Consider the following 19,169-nt stretch of genomic DNA (forward strand, 5'->3'; position numbering starts at 1 on the left):
CGCTGATTGGACAGCGCGGCCGTGAGGGGGGAGGACGGGAACGGGAGAGGAACGGGAGAGGAACGGGAGGGGAAGGGAAGGGAAGGGAAGGGAAGGGAAGGGAAGGGAAGGGAAGGGAAGGGAAGGGAAGGGAAGGGAAGGGAAGGGAAGGGAAGGGAAGGGAAGGGAAGGGAAGGGAAGGGAAGGGAAGGGAAGGGAAGGGAAGGGAAGGGAAGGGAAGGGAAGGGAAGGGAAGGGGAAGGAGAAGGGGAAAGGGAAGGGGAAGGGGAAGGGGAAAGGGAAAGGGAAGGGGAAAGGGAAGGGGAAGGGGAGAGGGGCGTACAGCGGGCAATGAGGGCTTTGGGAGAGGAGGGGTCAGGAGAAAAGGGGGCTGCGGAAAAGAGGGGGACGGGAGCGGGGCTGGCAAAGGGAGAGGGTCCCGGAGTGGGAGGGGGACGGGACCGGGGGGAGGGAAAGGGAGGGAAGGGAGAGAAGGGAGAGGGGCGAACAGCAGGGTGGGGAATGGGGGATTTGGGAGAGGAGAGGGGAAGCGGGAGAAAAAGGGGGATGCGGAAAAGAGGGGAAGGGGAGGGAAGGAGGGGAGCGAACAGCAGGGTGGGGAATGGGGGGTTTGGGAGAGGAGAGGGGAAGCGGGAGAAAAAGGGGGTGCGGAAAAGAGGGGGACGGAAGCGGGAGAGAGGAGCACAACGAGGTGAGGAATGAGGGCTTTGGGAGAGAAGGGGGGAAAACGGGAGCGGCCCCGGGGAGAAAAGAGGGGTGCGGAAAAGAAGGGGACGGGGAGAAGGGGGGCGAACAGCGAGGTGGGCAATGAGAGCTTTGGGAGAGGACGGGAGAACCCCGGGGAGAAAAGCGGGGTGCGGAAAAGAGACGGAGCGGAGGGGATCCCGGAGCCGGGGGGACGGGACCGGGGCTGCCCTGAGGATGCGGGTCCGGGATTGCCCCGGGGACGGTGAAAGGATGAGGAGGGGGACAGACACACACACACACATGACCGGGAGGACATACATGACCGGGAGGACACACACATGACCGGGGACACACACACACACCACCGAGGCTCCCCCCACCTACCCCGCAGGCCGCCGCCCCCATCGCGCCGCCGCGGGGCCCGCCCGCCCCCTGCCCCCGGTACCGTGGGCCCCCCCCGGCCCGCAGGACGCTCCCCCGGTGTCCGGGGGGCTGCGGGGATCGGGGGTCCCGGGAGGGGGGGGGGGGCATCCCCCGCCCCTCCGGTCTCTTCCGGGAGCAGCGAGTTCAACCAATCAGCGCGCGGCGTGGTGGGTGACGTCATGGGTGATGTCATTCTGGCGGGAAAATCAAGCATGGCGGGGATGGGTTCGCGATCCTCCCTCACAGCCAACAGCGACAGCGGTTTGTACCAAAGGGGTTTATTTGCATGTAAATAAAGACGTTCTCTGCGATATCTCCAAAAAAGTTGAAATTCCACTTTCCGCCCCAAAAAACAGCCGGGATATTTACAAATTCCAGCGATTTTCCAGCCAGGGATTTATGTACATCATGATAATCGAGGAAAAGAACCAGTTTCTTTTAATCTCCGTGTTCACTTCACCACCTGAGATTAAAAGGTTTGGCTTATATTTAATTTTCACTTTATTTTTATCTTTCTGAATACTGAAAGATGTAAAATTCTTGAGAATATAAGGAAATATATTCCAAAAATAAACCATTTCTCAGAGCCCGAGCACTGACACCCCAAAACCTCAGCATGGTCATGCACCTCAGCTCTCTCTCCCAGGACTGATGTCATTGGAAGGGGACAGGGCACCAAAATGGGGTGAAAAGCTCAAAATTTGGGCTGGAGGAGACGTTGTTCCCTCTGTTCCCACCTTCCACAGGGGGAATTTTGGATACTGAGCTTTGGTCTGGGTGAGGGGAGAGGAAACGAGGGCAGCTTGTTCCTTTTCAAACAGGTTTTTGTGGCGATTTTGCTGCTTTTCCCTTCCAAGTTTTAGTGTGCAGCACAGCAGGAAAAACACAGCTCTGGCTGAGGATGAGTCCAGGGATCCATCCTGGGGCATTCCCAGCCTGGATTCCACTTGAAAGTGCTTTTTTGGAAGGCTGCTTGTGCCCCCTCACACAACTTGGATCCAAGGGATTTTGTCCAAAAAAAAATGGATTAAATAAAAGCAGGAGATGGGGCTCCAGAGGCTGAGCAGAATGGAGCAGGGTGTCCAGCTGAATTCCTCTGGGATTGTGCTCCTGACATCCTCTTTGCAGCACCCCAAAATTCCAACACTGTGCCAGGTATCAGCATTTGCTCCAGGTTTGCATTTAATTCCCATTTAATTCCCATTTTCCTATCATTTCAAGCTCTGGTTGTGGCGTGCAGGACACCCAGGAGCAAAGGATAAATACTGGAAAATGTAAGGAGGGAAAAGTTCTCCAGAATTGGGGGAAGTCTGGGAGACATTCAGGCTCCTGTGGAGGCAGGAGTGAAAAATCCCTACAATGAACCTGCTAAAAACACTTTCCAAAAAAGCTGGAAACCAAACAGCTTTCCTGGGGCTCGGCCCAGGATGGGAAATTTCAGTGGTTAAAAAGAAAAACTCAAATCTTTGCCAACTTTTCACGCTGCATCCCCAAAGGTGAAGCACAACCTCAATTGCCACGGGGAAATCCTGGCCTCCAACACCACCAGCAAAACTCAGTGGGAGCAGGATCCTGCTCAGTCCATAATTCCACAGGAGATGTGTCTGCAGAACTCCTGATTTCCCACATTCCACTTGAGTGAATCAGATGAAACTTGCTTTTAAAAATAAAACCCTCTCCTGAGTCTCTTTTCCTTTTCAGGGACCACAAGATCAGCCCGGAGAGGATGCCTGAGTCATGCTCCTCATTCCAGCCAAAAAGGGGAAAATCCATCTTTGAAGGAAATCAACACTTCTGCTGCAGCTCTGATCCCAGCTGAGCCACTCTGGGATTGTTTTCCAAGCTGGAGAATCCTTCCCAGGATTGTGACCACAATTCCCAGCACAGCTGCATGAGGAGGTTCCAGGGAAGTTTGTTGGTGCAGGCAGGAATCCCTTTTTTTCATTGAGATTTGCTGGAATTTCACTGTGCTGCAATGGCACCAAAGCTGCAGAGCCACCCAAATTCCCACTGGGGGAAACAAGCACGAGGTGTTGCCACATGGAGGGGAATAAATAGCTAAAATAAATGGGATTGCAGCAGCAATCCCTCAGAGCTGTGACCTGGGATAAAATCCTGATTTCCATGAGGAAACAGTGCCCAGTTGAGCTGGGCATTGAATGAAGGAATGCCATGGGAATAAAATAAATTAAAAAAACCTCGTGGTTTTCCTTCTTCCAAAGAATTAAAACCCAGCCTTAAAACATTTCCTAAAATAATTACTTGAAAACTTCCTACATCCAAAAGGAGCTTATCCTGAATGGGAAGAGGGCAGAGGGCCTGGGATCTCCCAGCCCAGCCTATGTCTGTTTGCCCCATCTGGGAGCTGCTGCCACATTCCCACACTCTGCTCCATCCCTGGAATTCCCACAGGGATGACAATACTCATCAATTCAGGAAGAATGGAAGTGCCCACAGGATGAAGGCCACAGGCAGGGACCTGGCTGCTGGCACTCACATCCTTCTGCACAGACCTTGCTGGTCTGAAAACCTTGGAAATACTTTAGAAATACTTATTTTCCCCCCTCTCCAAACAGATCCGTGTGGCAGGTTTGAGATGAATCCTTCCTTCCTTCCCTCCAGGACTTGCACACAGCTCATCTGAGAGAATTAATTGCCAATTAGAGCAACATCCATGAGATCATCATCTTCCTCCCCGATGAGGAACTCGGGGCTGGCCCGGCTCGGCCGCTCAGCTGAGAGGATCGCGTTGCTGGCCATGGCCAGAGACTGATCTGCTGAGATGGGAGACTTGGACCAGCTCTCAGGCTTCATCCCATGGGATTTCTTCTTATCCCTGTCCTTATCCCGCTCCCTCTCTCTGTCCCTGTCCTTGTCCTTGACTTTCTTCTTCTCCTTTTTGTGCTTCTTGTGCTTCTCGGCGCTGTACTCGGGCAGGGGCCGGATGCCATCGTCGGAGCTGGGGCTGTTCTGGTAGGATTTCTCGGCGATGGACGAGCCCGACTCGCTCTCGCTGTCGATGTTCTGGGGGGTGTAGGCCGGGGATTTGCTGTGGCTGGGGGAGCAGCGCTCGTGTTTGGGGGTGGAGCCGCTGATCAGGGGCGATCCGTAGCTTTTGGAAGAAGCCATCTGAGGTCTCAGCCCGTCCCCGCCTCCTTCCCCGGGTTTCTGCAGAGTCACTTTGGCTTTGATGCTGGGGGAGCCGCCGTCGTGTTTGCTGATGATAATTTTGGCCACTCCGGTGCTTCCGACGTTTTTGGAATCCGAGTTCTTCTTGGAAGAGTCGACGGATCCTCCAGAAACGGAGACCTTCGATTTCTCCTTGTCGCTCTTCTCCCGCTTTCCCTGGAACTCCCCTCCAGACATGTTGTGTTTGGAGGACATCGTATGGCTTGAGGAATTGGAACTCGGCCCCATCTGCCCATCCATGGGGTCCTCTCCGCCAGGCCCGCTCGTCACCACCCCGTGCTTCAGCTTGTCTATGACTGCAGTCAGAGATGGCTTCTTGTTTCTGCTGGGGGACTTCCCTTTGGAGCTTCCATGCTGGTTCTGCGACGAAGACATGGAAGACCCGCTGGATGAAAAGGAAGATGAAGATGCCGTGGAGGAATTGGACGAGGGAGGCGGTTTCTGTGACATAGACCCGGAGGATCCCATTCCTGAAGAGGATTTCATGCTCGAGCTTGACCCAGTCCCAGACATGTGGGACCCACCAGAACCTGAGCTGATGGGCGACTTCGCTTTAGACGACGGGGGAGTACCCGGGACAGGCTTCATTGGAGAGGCGAGTTTGTCAGAGCCCCCTGAGGGCCTCGAGTGGGACGGGGAGATGTTTGGTTTGCTCATGGAAGGGTTCATGAGGGACGATGGCTTTCCTTGAGGTTTCATCTTGGTGCTGCCAGAGCCGGCGCTGAGGCCATGCTTGGTGATGGGGGAGGATCCCGGCTTTCCCACTGACTGCGCCGAGCCCTTGGACTGACCCGAGCCGGAGCCACCTTGGCTGGAGTAGAGGCTGCTGCTCATCTTGGAGCCAGAAGAGCCTTCTGATTTGCTCTTAATTTTGCCTGAGGTTGAAGAGGAGGAAGAAGAGGAGGAGGAGGAAGAATGGCTATGATGGCTTTTGCTGCTGGAGGAGGTGACAGAACCACTACTCGTGTACTGGCCGTGTGAAGACGGTTTGCCAACAGTCACTGTTCCTTTTGGGATCTGAATGGTTATTTTTGGAATAGGAGGAGTAGCTACCCCGGGAGGAGTCTGGGATCTGCCCGAACTCCCCGGAGATTTGGACCCACCCGTGCTTGCTGGTGGCGTGAAGGGCCTGTTGGATGAACTGTGCGATGGAGATTTCCCATCTGTCTCCTGCTTCTTCCTCTTTGGGAGTTTCTCTTTGCTTTTGCCATCACTGGACGGCGTCCGGCTGCGCTTCCCCGGCTTCCCATCCATGCCAGCAGCTGCCATGGCACCTCCAGACCCATTGCCTTCCTTTACCCGTTTCTGAGACTTCTCTTTTCCTAAATCCCCCGTGTTCAGCAAAGGGCTCTGACCTCCACTGTGGTGCTCCATGATGTCAGAGGACCCCAGTGCTTTGCTGGCAGCTGCAATAATACTAAAATCCACCGTGTCGGACGGAGCGCTCCCCTTAAATTTATTTTCTCCCCCGTCACCCCCCAAGACTTGCACCCCCAAATTAGTTAGAGCCTGGGGGGCATAGCCCTTGAAATCATCAGTGTCTCCGCTCTGACTGCTCTCATCAAAGTATTCCTCCCCAAAACCACTCTGGCTCTGACTGTTCAGCAAGTCAGGGTTGAAATCTACCCCGTCTGGAAAAAAATGGTTGGAGGAGTCGCTGTTGGGGCTGACAGCGGCGTCCGCGATCAGGTCCGCGGGGTCTGTGTAGGGGTTCTCACTACTGTTGGTCTGAAAAACATCGGGGTCAAAGAGGGCACTTTGTGAATGTCCTGAACTAGAAGAATCTCTGACTGGAGTCCCAATGGGTGGGCAGTCCTCAGTACTGGTGGGCAGCTTGGAAGCCTCCTCGGCTATGTCCGAGAGGATGTCGGTGACATCGGCCCCGATGCTGTCCGAGCTGGACAGGCGAACCATCCTCTGGATGCTGGGCTGGGCGTGGGGCAGGGCCTGGGGGTACGTGGTAGGAGGAGTGCTGCACTGGCTGGGTGCTGGAGTAATATGAGGGGTGTCCAGGGTGTCTGCGGTCATGTTGACATCAAAAATGGGGTTCTGGGAGTCAACATCCATGGAAAAGAGCTCCCTCTGGAAATCGTCCTCAGTCTGGTGCTTGGGCTTGTCGGCCGGCACGCGGGATTTTTTTTTCTTTTGTTTATTCCCCCCAGGGCCCATTTCCATTCTGGGGGAGCCAGAGGAAGAGTTCTGCCTTTCCAGAGGGCTGCTCCCATAAAGAGTGGAGAAATCCTGAGGAGGATTCTCCTTAAGAAGGTTCATGAGCATGGGGTGGTTCTTGGTGTTGCTGGCTGGTGAGGATACTGGTGGTGGTGTGTGGTGGGGAGGGGTTGGACTTGAGCCAATGGTAGAGCCCACATTGCCTGTGATCTGTAACAAACTAGTGAGAATAGGGTTCTGAGACACTTTGCTGAAGTCCTCCCCATGGCCCACCGAGTCATGCCTCTCTTTCATGCTTATGCTCATGTTAAACAAAGTAGTGATGGGCCCCCCAGGAAAAGTGTTGGTTGGGGTGGTGGTCCCGCTCATTGGGTTGCTGCCTGTGGTCATGCCATACCCTGGGCTGCTGGCTGGGGGCAGGTTTTTCTTCACCATGTCTTCAACTGTCTCTGCAATGAGGGACAGGGCTGGCGTGTCAGCTTGGATGGTTTCTGCTTTCCTACGGATGGCTCTCATGGTGACAGGGATGGACATGCACCTGCAAGACACAGCACAGGCTCAGCTGGGGCTGGCTGCCCTCAGCAAAGCTCACTGGGGAGGTTTCACACCTCCAGCAGGTATAAAATGAGCACTCAGGGGCTTGCACAGGAGAGCAGCAGGTCCAGGTTCATGTCCTGCTGTTCTGCTTGAATTCAGAGAGACACCTGCACTTGCAATCCCAGAGGGAGGACTGATCAATTATCTCTAATAACTGATAGCTGACAGATCATTATCAGCTAGTTAAAGAGCACAGAATCATGGAAGGCTTTGGTTTGGAAGGGGCCTTAAAGCCCATCCAGTCCCACTCTCTGCCATGCAGGGACACCTCCCACTGTCCCAGGCTGCTCCAAACCCTGTCCAGTCTGGCCTTGGGCACTGCCAGGGATCCAGGGGCAGCCCCAGCTGCTCTGGGCACCCTGTGCCAGGGCCTGCCCACCCTCACAGGGAGGGATTTCTTCCCAATATCCCACCTAGAACTATTGCTTCAGTTTGAAGCCATTCCCCTTGTCCTGTCTTCATGAAGGAATCTGGGTTGTTCCTCCAATTCTGGCAGAGAACACCTTGGTAAACCTGATTTCCTAAACCTTATAAAAATCCCAGGAGCTTAAAGCTCATCCAGTTCATCCCCTCTGCCATGGGCAGGGGCAGCTTTTTGAGCTCAAAAATCAGTGATAGCAGCACATTCTCCTCAGGGATAATGAGTCTGTAACATGCTAGAAGCAAAACCAGTGGTTCCCACCCAAAAGGTGACAGGAGTGTTGTACCCTGGGAATGTCCTGCTCTGTTCTGAATGTGACTGAGGTGATAAAAGCTCTGTGTACACAACAAATTCAAAAATAAGTAGCTAGTTCAATATCTGGCACTGAATTTTCAGCATGGCTCTGAGTTGTTCTCTCCTGCAAACAATCACAGAACAGCTCCAGAGCTGCTGGATAAACACAAGATGGAGCAGAGCTCATCTGTGTGATTGGGAGCACAAGGTGGGACAAAATCCCAGCTTACCTTTGAACAACCTTGGCAATGAAATCATCTGTACAGATGAGGGCATCAGACAATCCTTTGTACAGCTTACAGTTCACGTGGCTGGAGTCCTGCACATCCATCACCACTGCAGGAGAGCAGGGAGAGATCAAAATCCTGCACACACAGGGGGAGGAAATCCTGCCAGCCCTCCCAGAAATGCTGCTCCTGCTGCCCCCGGGGCCACTTACCACACACCAGGGAGTCGTTCACAGGGTGCTGGAAGGACACACTGAAACAGGAGTCAGAGAGAGGACAAACTTCAAACTGCAGGATCCCAGGAGAATCTGAAAGACACAAGAACTTTCAACTGAGGGAACAGTGGAGATGAACCAGTGTGGCATTCACATTTTCTAGAAAAATCCCTTTGCCCAGGATTTTTCTCCTGGGAAGCTGAGAAGCCTCAGAGAAAAAGGAAAACAAGAATTATCTGATTTGCTTCTCCTGTGTTTTGCTCCTTTAGAATGTGTTTGGAGTTTGTTTCATTGGTTTCTGCTGTGAGTTTTTTTCACTCATTGGCCAATTGGGGCAAGGCTGTGTTGGGCACAAGTTTTCATTATTATCTTTTTAACCTTCTGTAAGTGTCCTTTCTGTACTCTTTAGTATAGTTTAGTACAGCATTCTTGATATATTAATATATATTGTATATATTATATATTAATATACCATTACTATATTATTAATATATTATAATACATCATTAATATATTATTAATGTATTATAATATATTATTAGTATAGTATAATATATTAATAGTATAGTATAATATATTGAAAATATAGTATAGTTATAGTATAGTGTAATATAATATAGTATAGTATAGTAGAGTATAATATAATATAATATAGTAGAATATAATATAGTAGAATATAATATAGTAGAATATAATATAGTATAATATAATATAATATAATATAATATAATATAATATAATATAATATAATATAATATAATATAATATAATATAATATAATATAATATAATATAATATAATATAATATAATATAATAATAAATGAGCCTTCTGAAAACATGGAGCCAGATTCATCATTCCTTCCTGCCACAAATACAATAAACCATAGCCTCAAGACCCCCACACAGATGGGGAAAAAAAATAAAGGAAGCAGCAGAGGCTTCATTTTTGATGAGGAAAACTCTCCAGAGTTCATCATTCTCATTTCATATCCCTCTGGAGGTGGCACCCACCTTCCTTCAGGACTGTCCTCTTGACACAGCTGCCAATGAGGGTGTTGTAGGCCACCTGGTGCCGGATGAGGCTGAGGATGAGGGGCACCCTGCCAGGGTGCTGGAACGCGATTTTGCTGAGCAGAGTCCCCTGGAGGCTCCGTCCATCCGGGAGAGGAGCGTCCTTGTTCAGGAAGTAACAGTGCTGCTGTCCTGGAAGAGCCTGACAACAATCCCTGCTTCAGGAGGGGATCATGGACACCCAGCAGTGCTCAGAGGCCACTGACACCGTGTCACCTTTGGACAAACACTGAGGATGTTTTCCTTCCACTCCGAACACCTGAATTCCTCAGAAGTAATAATGCCAACAGCATTCAATGTTCTCACTAAAACAGTTTCACGCTGAATGGCATCCCCTCTGGGGTTAACACTCATCCACAAATTTAAGGATTTCTCTCCCAAAATGCTGCAATTCATTCAGCCACACATCACTGGACAAAAGGAAGGGACAGGCTCAGCCCCTCTGTTCTCCTGCCTGCAGCTGCACTCCAACAGCAAAGCATCTTTCAATACCTCATTTTCCTAAAATGCTCATCACAGAATCGTGGAATGGTTTGGGTTGGGAGGACCTTAAATCCCATCCAGTGACACTTCCTACTATCCCAGATTACCCCAAGCCCTGCCCAGCCTGGCACTGGACACTGCCAAGGATGGGGCAGCCACAACTTCTCTGGGAAACCTGTGCCAGGACCCTGTACATGAATCCTAATGCTTGAAGAACAAGTTTTGCCCATGAATAAATGTCCTGCTCTGTTCTGAACGTGACTGAGGTGATAAAAGCCCCGTGTAACCAATAAACTCAAAAATAAGTAGCTACAGTTCAATATCTGGCATTGAATTTTCAGCATGGCTCTGAGTTCTTTCCTCCAAACAACCACAGAACAGCTCCAGAATTGCTGGATAAACACAAAAATCATCTGTGTGACTGGGAGCACAAGGAACCCATTCTGTTACCCCACTTGGAGCAGCTGAAGGCCCTGAGCTGGTGCTGGGGGTGGCCCAGGCTGGCTGGCAGCTGGCAGCACACACTTACGGCGTAGAATCGCATGTTGTGGTTCAGGGGCAGCGGGTCGGCCTCCTTGGACAGCTCAAACTGGGTGATCAGCTCATACAGGGGCACAAATGTGGGTGCTGTGTCAAACAGGGGGATACCTGAGAGGAAAAGACAGCAGAATCCAATGGAAAACCTGGTCATATTTTCTGGAAAAATCACTTCGCCTAAGATTTTGCTGCTGGGAAGCTGAGAAGCTTCAGAGAAAAATGAAAACAAGAATTATCTGATTTGCTTCTCCTGTGGTTTGCTGCTTTGGAATGTGTTTGGGGATTGTTTACCAACAGGTGGTTGTTTCATTGGGTTTCTGTGAATTGTTTGGACTTACTGGCTAATCAAGGGTCAAGCTGTGACTCTGGAAAGAGTAATGAGTTTTCATTATTATTTTTTTAACCTTCTTTAAGTATCCTTTCTGTATTCTTTAGTAGAGTTTAGTTTAGTATTCTTTAATATAATATAGTATCATAAAATATAAAAAATATAATAAGAAATATTTTATCATAAAATAATAAATTAGCCTTCTGAGAACACGGAGTCAGATTCATCATTCCTTCCTTCATCTGGGGACCCAGCAAATACAATAAAAACCTGTCCAGGTGTTACTGAGAACAGCACAAAACCCTGAGCACGTGTTAAAAATCAGCAGCATTTACTGATAGACACAAGGGAACATGAATAAAAGCCAGAGATGTGTCTGACAGGTCTGCAACCCACCTGTGCAGCTCTGCAGTTTCTGGATGAAAGCTCGAGACACTGGAATGGGACGTGGGAACTTCAGGAAGAAACAAGCAGGTAAGTCCACACTGTTGGCACTGGTGATGGAGGAGAAAGATGGAGTTCTGGAAGAATGGGGGGACAAAAGTTCCTGTGAGCTGCAGGGCTTCTGCTCTCACCTGACACAACATTTATCTTTGCTCAAATACACCTCAAAAAGGAAGGCACTGCCCAGAAGCACCTGACAGCCCTGAAATGTCACTGTCATATTTTCTGAAAATTTTTCTCCTGGGAAGTTAAGAAGCCCCAGAGAAAAAGGAAAGCAATATTATCTCATCTGCATCTCCTGTGTTTTGCTGCTTTGCAATGTGGTTGGAGATTGTTAATCCAGAATGTGAATTGTTTTAACTTAGTGACCAATCACAGCCAGCTGTGTCAGGACTCTGGAAGAGAGAGTCACTGGTTTTTTATTAGTATTTTGTTGAGCCTTCTGTAAGTAACCTTTCTGCATTTTTTAGTATAATTTTAGTCTAGATAATATAATATAATATAATATAATATAATATAATATAATATAATATAATATAATATAATATAATATAATATAAGGCAATATAATATAAGGCAATATAATATAAGGCAATATAATATAAGGCAATATAATATAAGGCAATATAATATAAGGCAATATAAGGCAATATAAGGCAATATAAGGCAATATAAGGCAATATAATGCAAAATAATGCAAAATGTTATGTTATATCATTATGATATAATATGATGCAATATAATATGATATATTATGTTGTATTATATTATACCATATTATATTATACCATATATAATGATATTATATATTATGTCATGTCATGTCATGTCATATTATATTATATTTTATTATATTATATCATATATCATGATGTTATATCATATCATATATCATGATATATAATATCATATTATATCATATCATATATCACGATATCATATACTATCATATTATATTATATCACATCATATATTATTATATTAAATTAGCCTTCTAAGAACATGGAGTCAGACTCATCATTCCTTCCAACACTGGGGTCTCAGCAATCACCACACTGACCCAGACATTTCTTGTGCAATTCCTGCAGTGCTGTGCCACTCCCCCAGCTGAGTGCTGGCCTGCTGTCCTGCCCTTACCCTTTGCTGTCCACAGGATGGGAGCCCATGATCAGAGGAGCAATTGGAAGTTTGTGCATTGCCATGGTTCCCTCCACTGTCACCGACACGTTCATGCCCAGCGAGCGAGGAACTGCAGGGGGAAGCAGGAGAAGATGGGAAAAAAAAATCCACCAGTGGCAAGTTTTGTGGATTAAATATGAATTAAATATATTCTCCATCCCTGGAAGTGCTCAAGGCCAAGTTGGGGCTTGGAGCAAGCTGGGATAGTGGAAGGTTTCCCTGCCCATGGAACTGGATGAGCCTTGGGGTCTCTTCCACCACAAAATATTCTGTGATTCCATAAAATATTACTCTGGCTTTCCCCACAAGGCACAGAGCTCACTGCTCACCTTCAGGACCAAAGGGATAACAGCCAAACTGACAGTTCTACCCAAATCCCCATTTCCCTCTTGCCACATGGACCAATTGCATCATCCTCAAAATATTTTCCAAAGGCATTTGCGAGTTCATACTTTGCTCTTTGCAAAGCTAAACAAATTATGATTTTGGATCATTTCCCTCTCTTTTTTTCCTTAACAAATGGAGCTTGGTTTTGGCATTTTAACAAAAGCCAGATGTCCATGCATAAAAACAAACTTTGATGATGGGAGAGGCACAAGGCTGGATGGGGGATAGAGGAAGGTGTCCCTGCCCATGGCAGGGAGTTGGAAGAGGATGAGCTTGGTTTAAATTCAAACCATTCTGGGATTTTATGTTTTTTATTCAGGTAACAAAACAAATCCTATGTTAAAATGAGATTCACTGCAAGGAAAAAGGCTTTGTGCCCCAGCAGCTCCCCAGCTCACCTACCATTGTTCTCATGTAAAACCACAGGGGCTCCAGTGCCATCCTCAAATAAATCATAGGGGGAGACGTAATATTTGAGGTTCATCAGGAGACCTGGGGAGAGAAATTCCTCATGAGGCATCCTGAGAAGTCATCCTGATCATCCCCATCCCACAAAGCCACACAAACACCCAAAGACTTTGTCCCTCTTTTATTTTGTTCTTTTTCATCACTTAATGTGGAACTGTGAGGCATACTTGAGGCCAGGAACAAATAATTTTTTTTTTAAATTTCTTTAAATTAATTCATTTTTTTAAGGGTGAATCACAGGTACCTCCACTCCTGGGGGTGAGATAGCCAACACTGCCATGGAGGATCTTGTCCAGGGGGTTTGCATTGGTGGCTTGCCTGCAAGAGAGGCAGTCACAGTGTGAAACAAGCCACAGCCACACCTGAGGCAAAAATTCATGTGCTGAGACTGATTTCAACTCAAAATTCCCATTTCTGGGACCCAAAGAGGAGTTTACCCAAACTGCACAGGCAAAACAAAAGCTGCAGCATGGCTGGTGTATCACTGAACCTACAGCAGTGAAACAAGGCCAAAGCTTTCTCAATTTAAACCACATTATCACTGAATCCACCTGTTACAAACTTTTATTTTGCCTTTTAGACTCTCCTCCAATCAAATCCTGCAGTTAAAAAGGAATTTCTCAGAGCTCTAAGCATTTATAGATATTTATAAAACCACAGAGACACCACAAGACTTACCAATACATCCCAGCCATCTTTTGGAGATCCAACTCCAAGGACTGCAGAGCCAAGTACATTTTAGTTTTAAGTTTGCTTAGGGAAAAAAAAAAACAATAAAAAAATATAAGAAAACTTGAAAGAACTGTGCAGTGCAAACCTACAAGCTTGGAGGGGGTTTTTAATTTTATATGTGTGTACAAATAAATGTATTCTAGACTTGTTATTTGATTTTAAATATGTGGATATAAATATATCCTGGACTTACTTGTCCCCTGGCAGCTTATAGAGGTTCACAAGTCCCCTCAGATGTTTTGAAAACTCATCAAAATTTTTCTCTCTGAAAGGAAAAAGGTGGAAATTACCAAGCATTCAAATGAGTAACAGATAGCTTTCATTTTAAGTGATATTAATAAAGATGCTGAGCCACTTAAAAAAAAATAATTTTGCTACATGGAAATGTGTTCTTTACATGATCCAGCTTTACATGATGTGCTGTGGACTTTGAAGACACCTTGCACAGCAGCCAGAATCACAAGATCTGAGCCAAAGCCAGGAAAATCCCCTGGAGAAGTGAAGACACTTGGTGGGGAAAGAGCAATTGAGAAGAATTTTGTGTTTCCAGACTTCAAATAGCATCAGATCATTCCAGCAAAGAGAAAACACAACAACCCACCCCTGTAACTCACCTGAGATGTTGCACCAGCTCTGGACAGCTCTGAAAAGGAAGGAACACACAAGGATGTCAGTGTGGGATGCAGCCACTCCAGGCTTTGTGCAGCTGGGAAATATCAGAGCAGGGAAATTCCCAAACATCAGCTTCACAATGCTCACAACCACTTGCTGTGGTTCTACTTCTGCTCCTCAAGTCCAGGTAATAATATTACTTATTAAATTCTTAATTTGAAATAAACTTCTCAAGCTGGCAAGATTTAGGTTGAAAATCTATCAGCTTACACAGGGATATTAAAGATGGGTTGTTTTAAGGAGAGGCCAAACACACACTAAGCTCAAACTCTCCTCCACATGCAGAAAGGCAGTTTCTCCCAATTTAACTTTCCATTCCCAGATCTGAGCTTTGGGAATAACTTCCCTTGGAAACACAGCAAAAACTTCCATAAAGTTCTCAGAAAAATTAAGGTAATTTCCCCAAATGATTTTGCAAGTTGTGAATCCATTGATTAGCAAATCCCACTGGAGCAAACTACTCCATGGAGGATTTTACTTCCCACTAGAATGAGCAGCAAGGGCGTAACTCTGGGTCTATGGGAATGTTAAATAAATGTTAAATAAACCCATTTTCTCTGCTGAAAACAAAGGGAATCCTAAAAGCACAGGGGTTCCTCTTTGCCAGGAATACACACCACGGGGTTTTCTCCATGGTGAGCCACCTTGACATCACAGAGCAGCCCTGTGGGGTCCAGCTGCACCTCCACGTAGAACATGTCAGAGGTGATGTAACACTCGGTGCCGTTCGCGCTCAGGTGGGAGCCGAGGCTGCCGGAGGGAACGGGACAGGGATGGCTGTGAGATGCACAGAAAAACCCAGAAAAACCCCACAATCCAAGCACACAAAACCCACCCAAAACCCCCCAATACAAGCACACAAAACTGACCCAAAACTCATCCAAAAGCCCGCAATCCAAGCACACCAAACTCCCCAGTCCAAGTACACAAAATCACTCCAACTCAAGCACGCAAAATCCCACAAATCCAACACAAACCCCACAACACAAACCCCACAACACAAAGTCCCCAATCCAAGCACACAAAACCCACAACATAAACCCCCCAATCCAAGCACACAAAACCCCCAATCCAACACACAAAACCCCACAATCAAAGCACACAAAACCCACACAAACCCCCCAATCCAAGCACACAGAATCACCCCAATCCAAGCACACAACCCCCACAAATCCAAGCACACAAAACTCCACAATCCAACACACAAAATCCCACAAATCCAAGCACACAAAACTCCTCAATCCAAGCACACAGAATCACCCCACTCCAAGCACACAAAACCCCACAAATCCAAGCACACAAAATCCCCAATCCAAGCACACAAACCCCACAAATCCAAGCACACAAAACCTCCCAATCCAACACACAAAACCCCACAATCCAAGCACACAAAACCCCACAAATCCAAGCACACAAAACCCCACAATCCATCACACAAAACCCACACAAAACTCCCCAATCCAAGCACACAGAATCACCCCAATCCAAGCACACAAAACCCCCCAATCCAAGCACACAAAGCCCACACAAAATCCCCAATCCAACACACAAAACCCCACAATCGAAGCACACAAAACCCACACAAAACTCCCCAATCCAAGCACACAGAATCACCTCAATCCAAGCACACAAAACCCCACAATCCAACACACAAAATCCCGCAAATCCAAGCACATAAAACCCCACAATCGAAGCACACAAAACCCCCCAATCCAAGCACACAGAATCACCCCACTCCAAGCACACAAAACTCCACAATCCATCACACAAACCCCACAAATCCAAGCACACAAAACCCACACAAAATCCCCAACCCAAGCACACAAAACCCCACAAATCCAAGCACACAAACCCCCCAATCCAAGCACACAAACCCCACAAATCCAAGCACACAAACCCCACAAATCCAAGCACACAAACCCAAGCACACAAAACCCCCCAATCCAAGCACACAAAACCCACAAATCTAAGCACACAAAACCCACACAAAACCCTCCAACCCAAGCACACAAAACCCACACAAAATCCCCAACCCAAGCACACAAAACCCCACAAATCCCAGCCCCACAAGGCTCTGGGGTGAGCAGTGTGTGCCATGCAGAGGAGCAGACCCACCCGCTCTGCCGGGCGATGGACTCCAGGCGATCGGTCATGGCAGGCAGAGACGACACTGAGGGAGGAACAAAAACCAAACTTTTAGGGAAAAGATCCAACATCCCCTAAGGAATTCCCACCAAAAAGAAACCAAATCTCAGCTGGGTACTCCCTCCCATGTCTGCTCACACTGTCCCATGTGCACTACGCAGGATCTGTCCCTAAATACAGGGGGTGTGCACAGAGAAACCCAAATATTCCCAAACTGCACGGAGAGAATGGGATTTCTGCAAGTGGAATCCAGGGATGGGCACTCACAGAATCCTGGAATGGTTTGGGAGGGACCTTAAACCCACCCCTGCTATGAGCAGGACACTTCTCACCATCCCAGGTTCTCCACATCCTGTCCAACTCTGGATATTTCCAGGGATGGAGCAGCCACAGCTTCTCTGGACAAAGAGATGGTTTTTATTTTCCCAATAAAAGCAGCACAGCCTGAGTGTGTGATGAACCCCTGAGCACAAGGAACACAGCAGCAACACCCAGTGTGGTTTTTATGGAGCATTTCCATGGGGTTTTCCACCCTTTGGAGAACACACAGAGAACACACCAACCTTTCAGGGCCTTCTGCAGGGTCTCCAAGCAGCTCACCAGGTGCTGGTGTCCCCCTGAGTTCAGCACCACACGCTTTTCCTTGGGCAGACAGAAGAAAAAAAAAATATCATTTTTCCTTGTTCCTCAATAGAAGGGAATTATGGCAGCTTTTGGGCAGCCAAATGAGATTTATCTAGATAATTAAAAGCAGATTAGACTTCATCCCCAAATTACAACATCCTGATTGCTCTAGGTGAACAGTAGCTCTTTGCAAGCAGGTTACAAAGGCAGGCCTGGAATTGAGTTCTTTTCTTTTTAGCAACTTGGTCTAAATAGGTCTGAGCTGAGAGTTTTAGAAAAAGAGACAGAAAAATAAAGAGTTGGGCAAACTTTTAACCCCTGAGTATGGGCAGGAGGCTTTGCTGAGATCCCCTCTGCCTCCTGCTCCTCCTTCCCTCAGCCACGCCAGTATTTTAAACTCATTTTTGACTAAGCCAGGGCTGAGTGTCACTGAACAAAAACAATATTGAAAAAACAAGTCATTGCTCCAAAAAAACAATATCCTGGAAGGGTGAAAATACAAGTTTGAGCCTTTTCCTGGCACTGAGCTGGAATCAGGGGAGGGAATGGCACATCAGGCAGGGAGGGTTTGGACATCCCTCAGGAGAGAGTGAAACCAAAGCAAAGCAAAGCAAAGCAAAGCAAAGACAGCTGGAAGAGATGTAAAACCCAACCCAGAGCCCTGAGCAGAGAAGCTGCAGGCAGGTCCTGCTCAGAGCCCAGCAGTGCTCACCATGACCTGCCGCACCAACTTCATGGTTTCTGTCCAGGGCCGGTTCTGGCTGTACTTGGCATGCAGCCTCTCCAGGAGGGAGCTCATCTTGTTCAGCTTCTCTGCCTCTGGCACACAGGAATGTTCAGGAAACACCATGAGCCACTTTTGGAAGCTTGACAGTTCAGAAAACATCCCACCTTTAAGCTGGAGATGATTTCAAAGGATTTTCTTCCTGCTGGTTTAACACTAGGCCTCGAGGTGAGGGAAATGTTGTGGAATATCCCAGGGTGAGGGAAATGTTATGGAATATCCCAGCCCAACCTCCCTGGCCAGGCAGGATCACCTGGAATGTGCCAGCTGGGTGTGGAATTTCTGCAGACAGGGAGACCCCACACCCTCCCTGGGCAGCTGCTCCAGGGCTCTGACACCCTCCTGGAAAGCAGCCTCACCCTCCTGGAATGAAATCTCATATCGAGGTGGGATTTGTTGTGTTTCAGTTTCTGGCCATTGCTCCTCGTCCTGTCGCTGACTGAACAGAGTCTGGCACCAAACTCTGACACCCCTGGGGATTTCTGTAGGGATTTATGGGATCCCCTCCCAACCTTCTCTTCTCCGCAGTAACCAGGCCCGACTCCTCGCTCCCTCCTCGTCACAGAGATGCCCCTGACCTCAAATCACCTTTGAAACCCTCGCCCGTTTCACTTTCCTGGGCGTCACCTCATCCCCAGCCCCAGAGCCTCCACAGGAGCCCCTCGCTCCCTCACGGGGCCACCGGGAACCCCCGCGTCCCGCGCCGCACTCACCCTCGGCGCTGCCCGGCGCTGCCTTCATATTGCAGGTCCGGGGCCGGGATGAAGAGAAGGAGAGGGAACGGAGAGGGATCGGGAGCGGGCGGGGAGCGGGGGCGGCGGCCGGGCCGGGCCGGGCCGCCCTCGCCCTCACACGGCAGCGGCCGCCGCCATCGCTGCGCCCGCGGCCGCGCTCCCGCGCTCTCGCGAGACTTCGCCGCGCCCGCAGGGGAGGGCGTGGCTCGGGGGCCAGCACGCCCCGCCCCCTCAGCCTGCTGGAAGCGCGGCGGCGGCCGCTGTGCAGCCCTAACGGAGCATTAACCGCCCGTTAGCCGGCGGTGCGCCGGGGCAGGCTCCACAGCGACCCGCCGGCGGCTTTAGAGCGCAGCGCGGC

General features: G+C 48.6%; 1 protein-coding gene across 2 annotated transcripts; it reads right to left on the reverse strand.

The window, feature by feature from the left end:
• Positions 1–1,371: 1,371 nt before the first annotated feature.
• On the reverse strand, positions 1,372–18,866 carry MED1 (mediator complex subunit 1). 2 transcript variants are annotated; one of them, XM_058041700.1, is made up of 17 exons: positions 18,791–18,866; positions 18,006–18,112; positions 17,233–17,311; positions 16,640–16,694; positions 15,142–15,274; positions 14,467–14,495; positions 14,046–14,117; positions 13,799–13,873; positions 13,365–13,438; positions 13,055–13,144; positions 12,224–12,335; positions 11,039–11,163; positions 10,307–10,425; positions 9,235–9,436; positions 8,220–8,315; positions 8,011–8,116; positions 1,372–7,006 (listed from the first exon to the last, which is right to left on the reverse strand). In XM_058041700.1, exons 1-17 carry the CDS (start codon positions 18,816–18,818, stop codon positions 3,760–3,762), a joined length of 4,749 nt encoding a protein of 1,582 aa, XP_057897683.1. In that variant the 5' UTR covers positions 18,819–18,866; the 3' UTR covers positions 1,372–3,759. The 2 variants fall into 2 exon arrangements, with proteins under 2 accessions (XP_057897683.1, XP_057897684.1); XM_058041701.1 differs by lacking the exon at positions 18,791–18,866 and adding an exon at positions 18,666–18,687.
• Positions 18,867–19,169: the final 303 nt, after the last annotated feature.

Source organism: Melospiza georgiana, chromosome 28 (assembly GCF_028018845.1).
Source record: "Melospiza georgiana isolate bMelGeo1 chromosome 28, bMelGeo1.pri, whole genome shotgun sequence".
Lineage (NCBI taxonomy): Eukaryota > Metazoa > Chordata > Aves > Passeriformes > Passerellidae > Melospiza > Melospiza georgiana.

Coding starts and splice junctions, on each gene's coding strand:
- MED1 (XM_058041700.1), bottom strand. CDS start 18,818: ATGAAGGCAGCGCCGGGCAGCGCCGAGG. Junction 17,312..18,005: donor AGTTGGTGCGGCAGGTCATG/GTGAGCACTGCT, acceptor TGTCTGCCCAAG/GAAAAGCGTGTGGTGCTGAA. Junction 10,426..11,038: donor GAAACTGCAGAGCTGCACAG/GTGGGTTGCAGA, acceptor TTTTCCTCTCAG/GTATCCCCCTGTTTGACACA.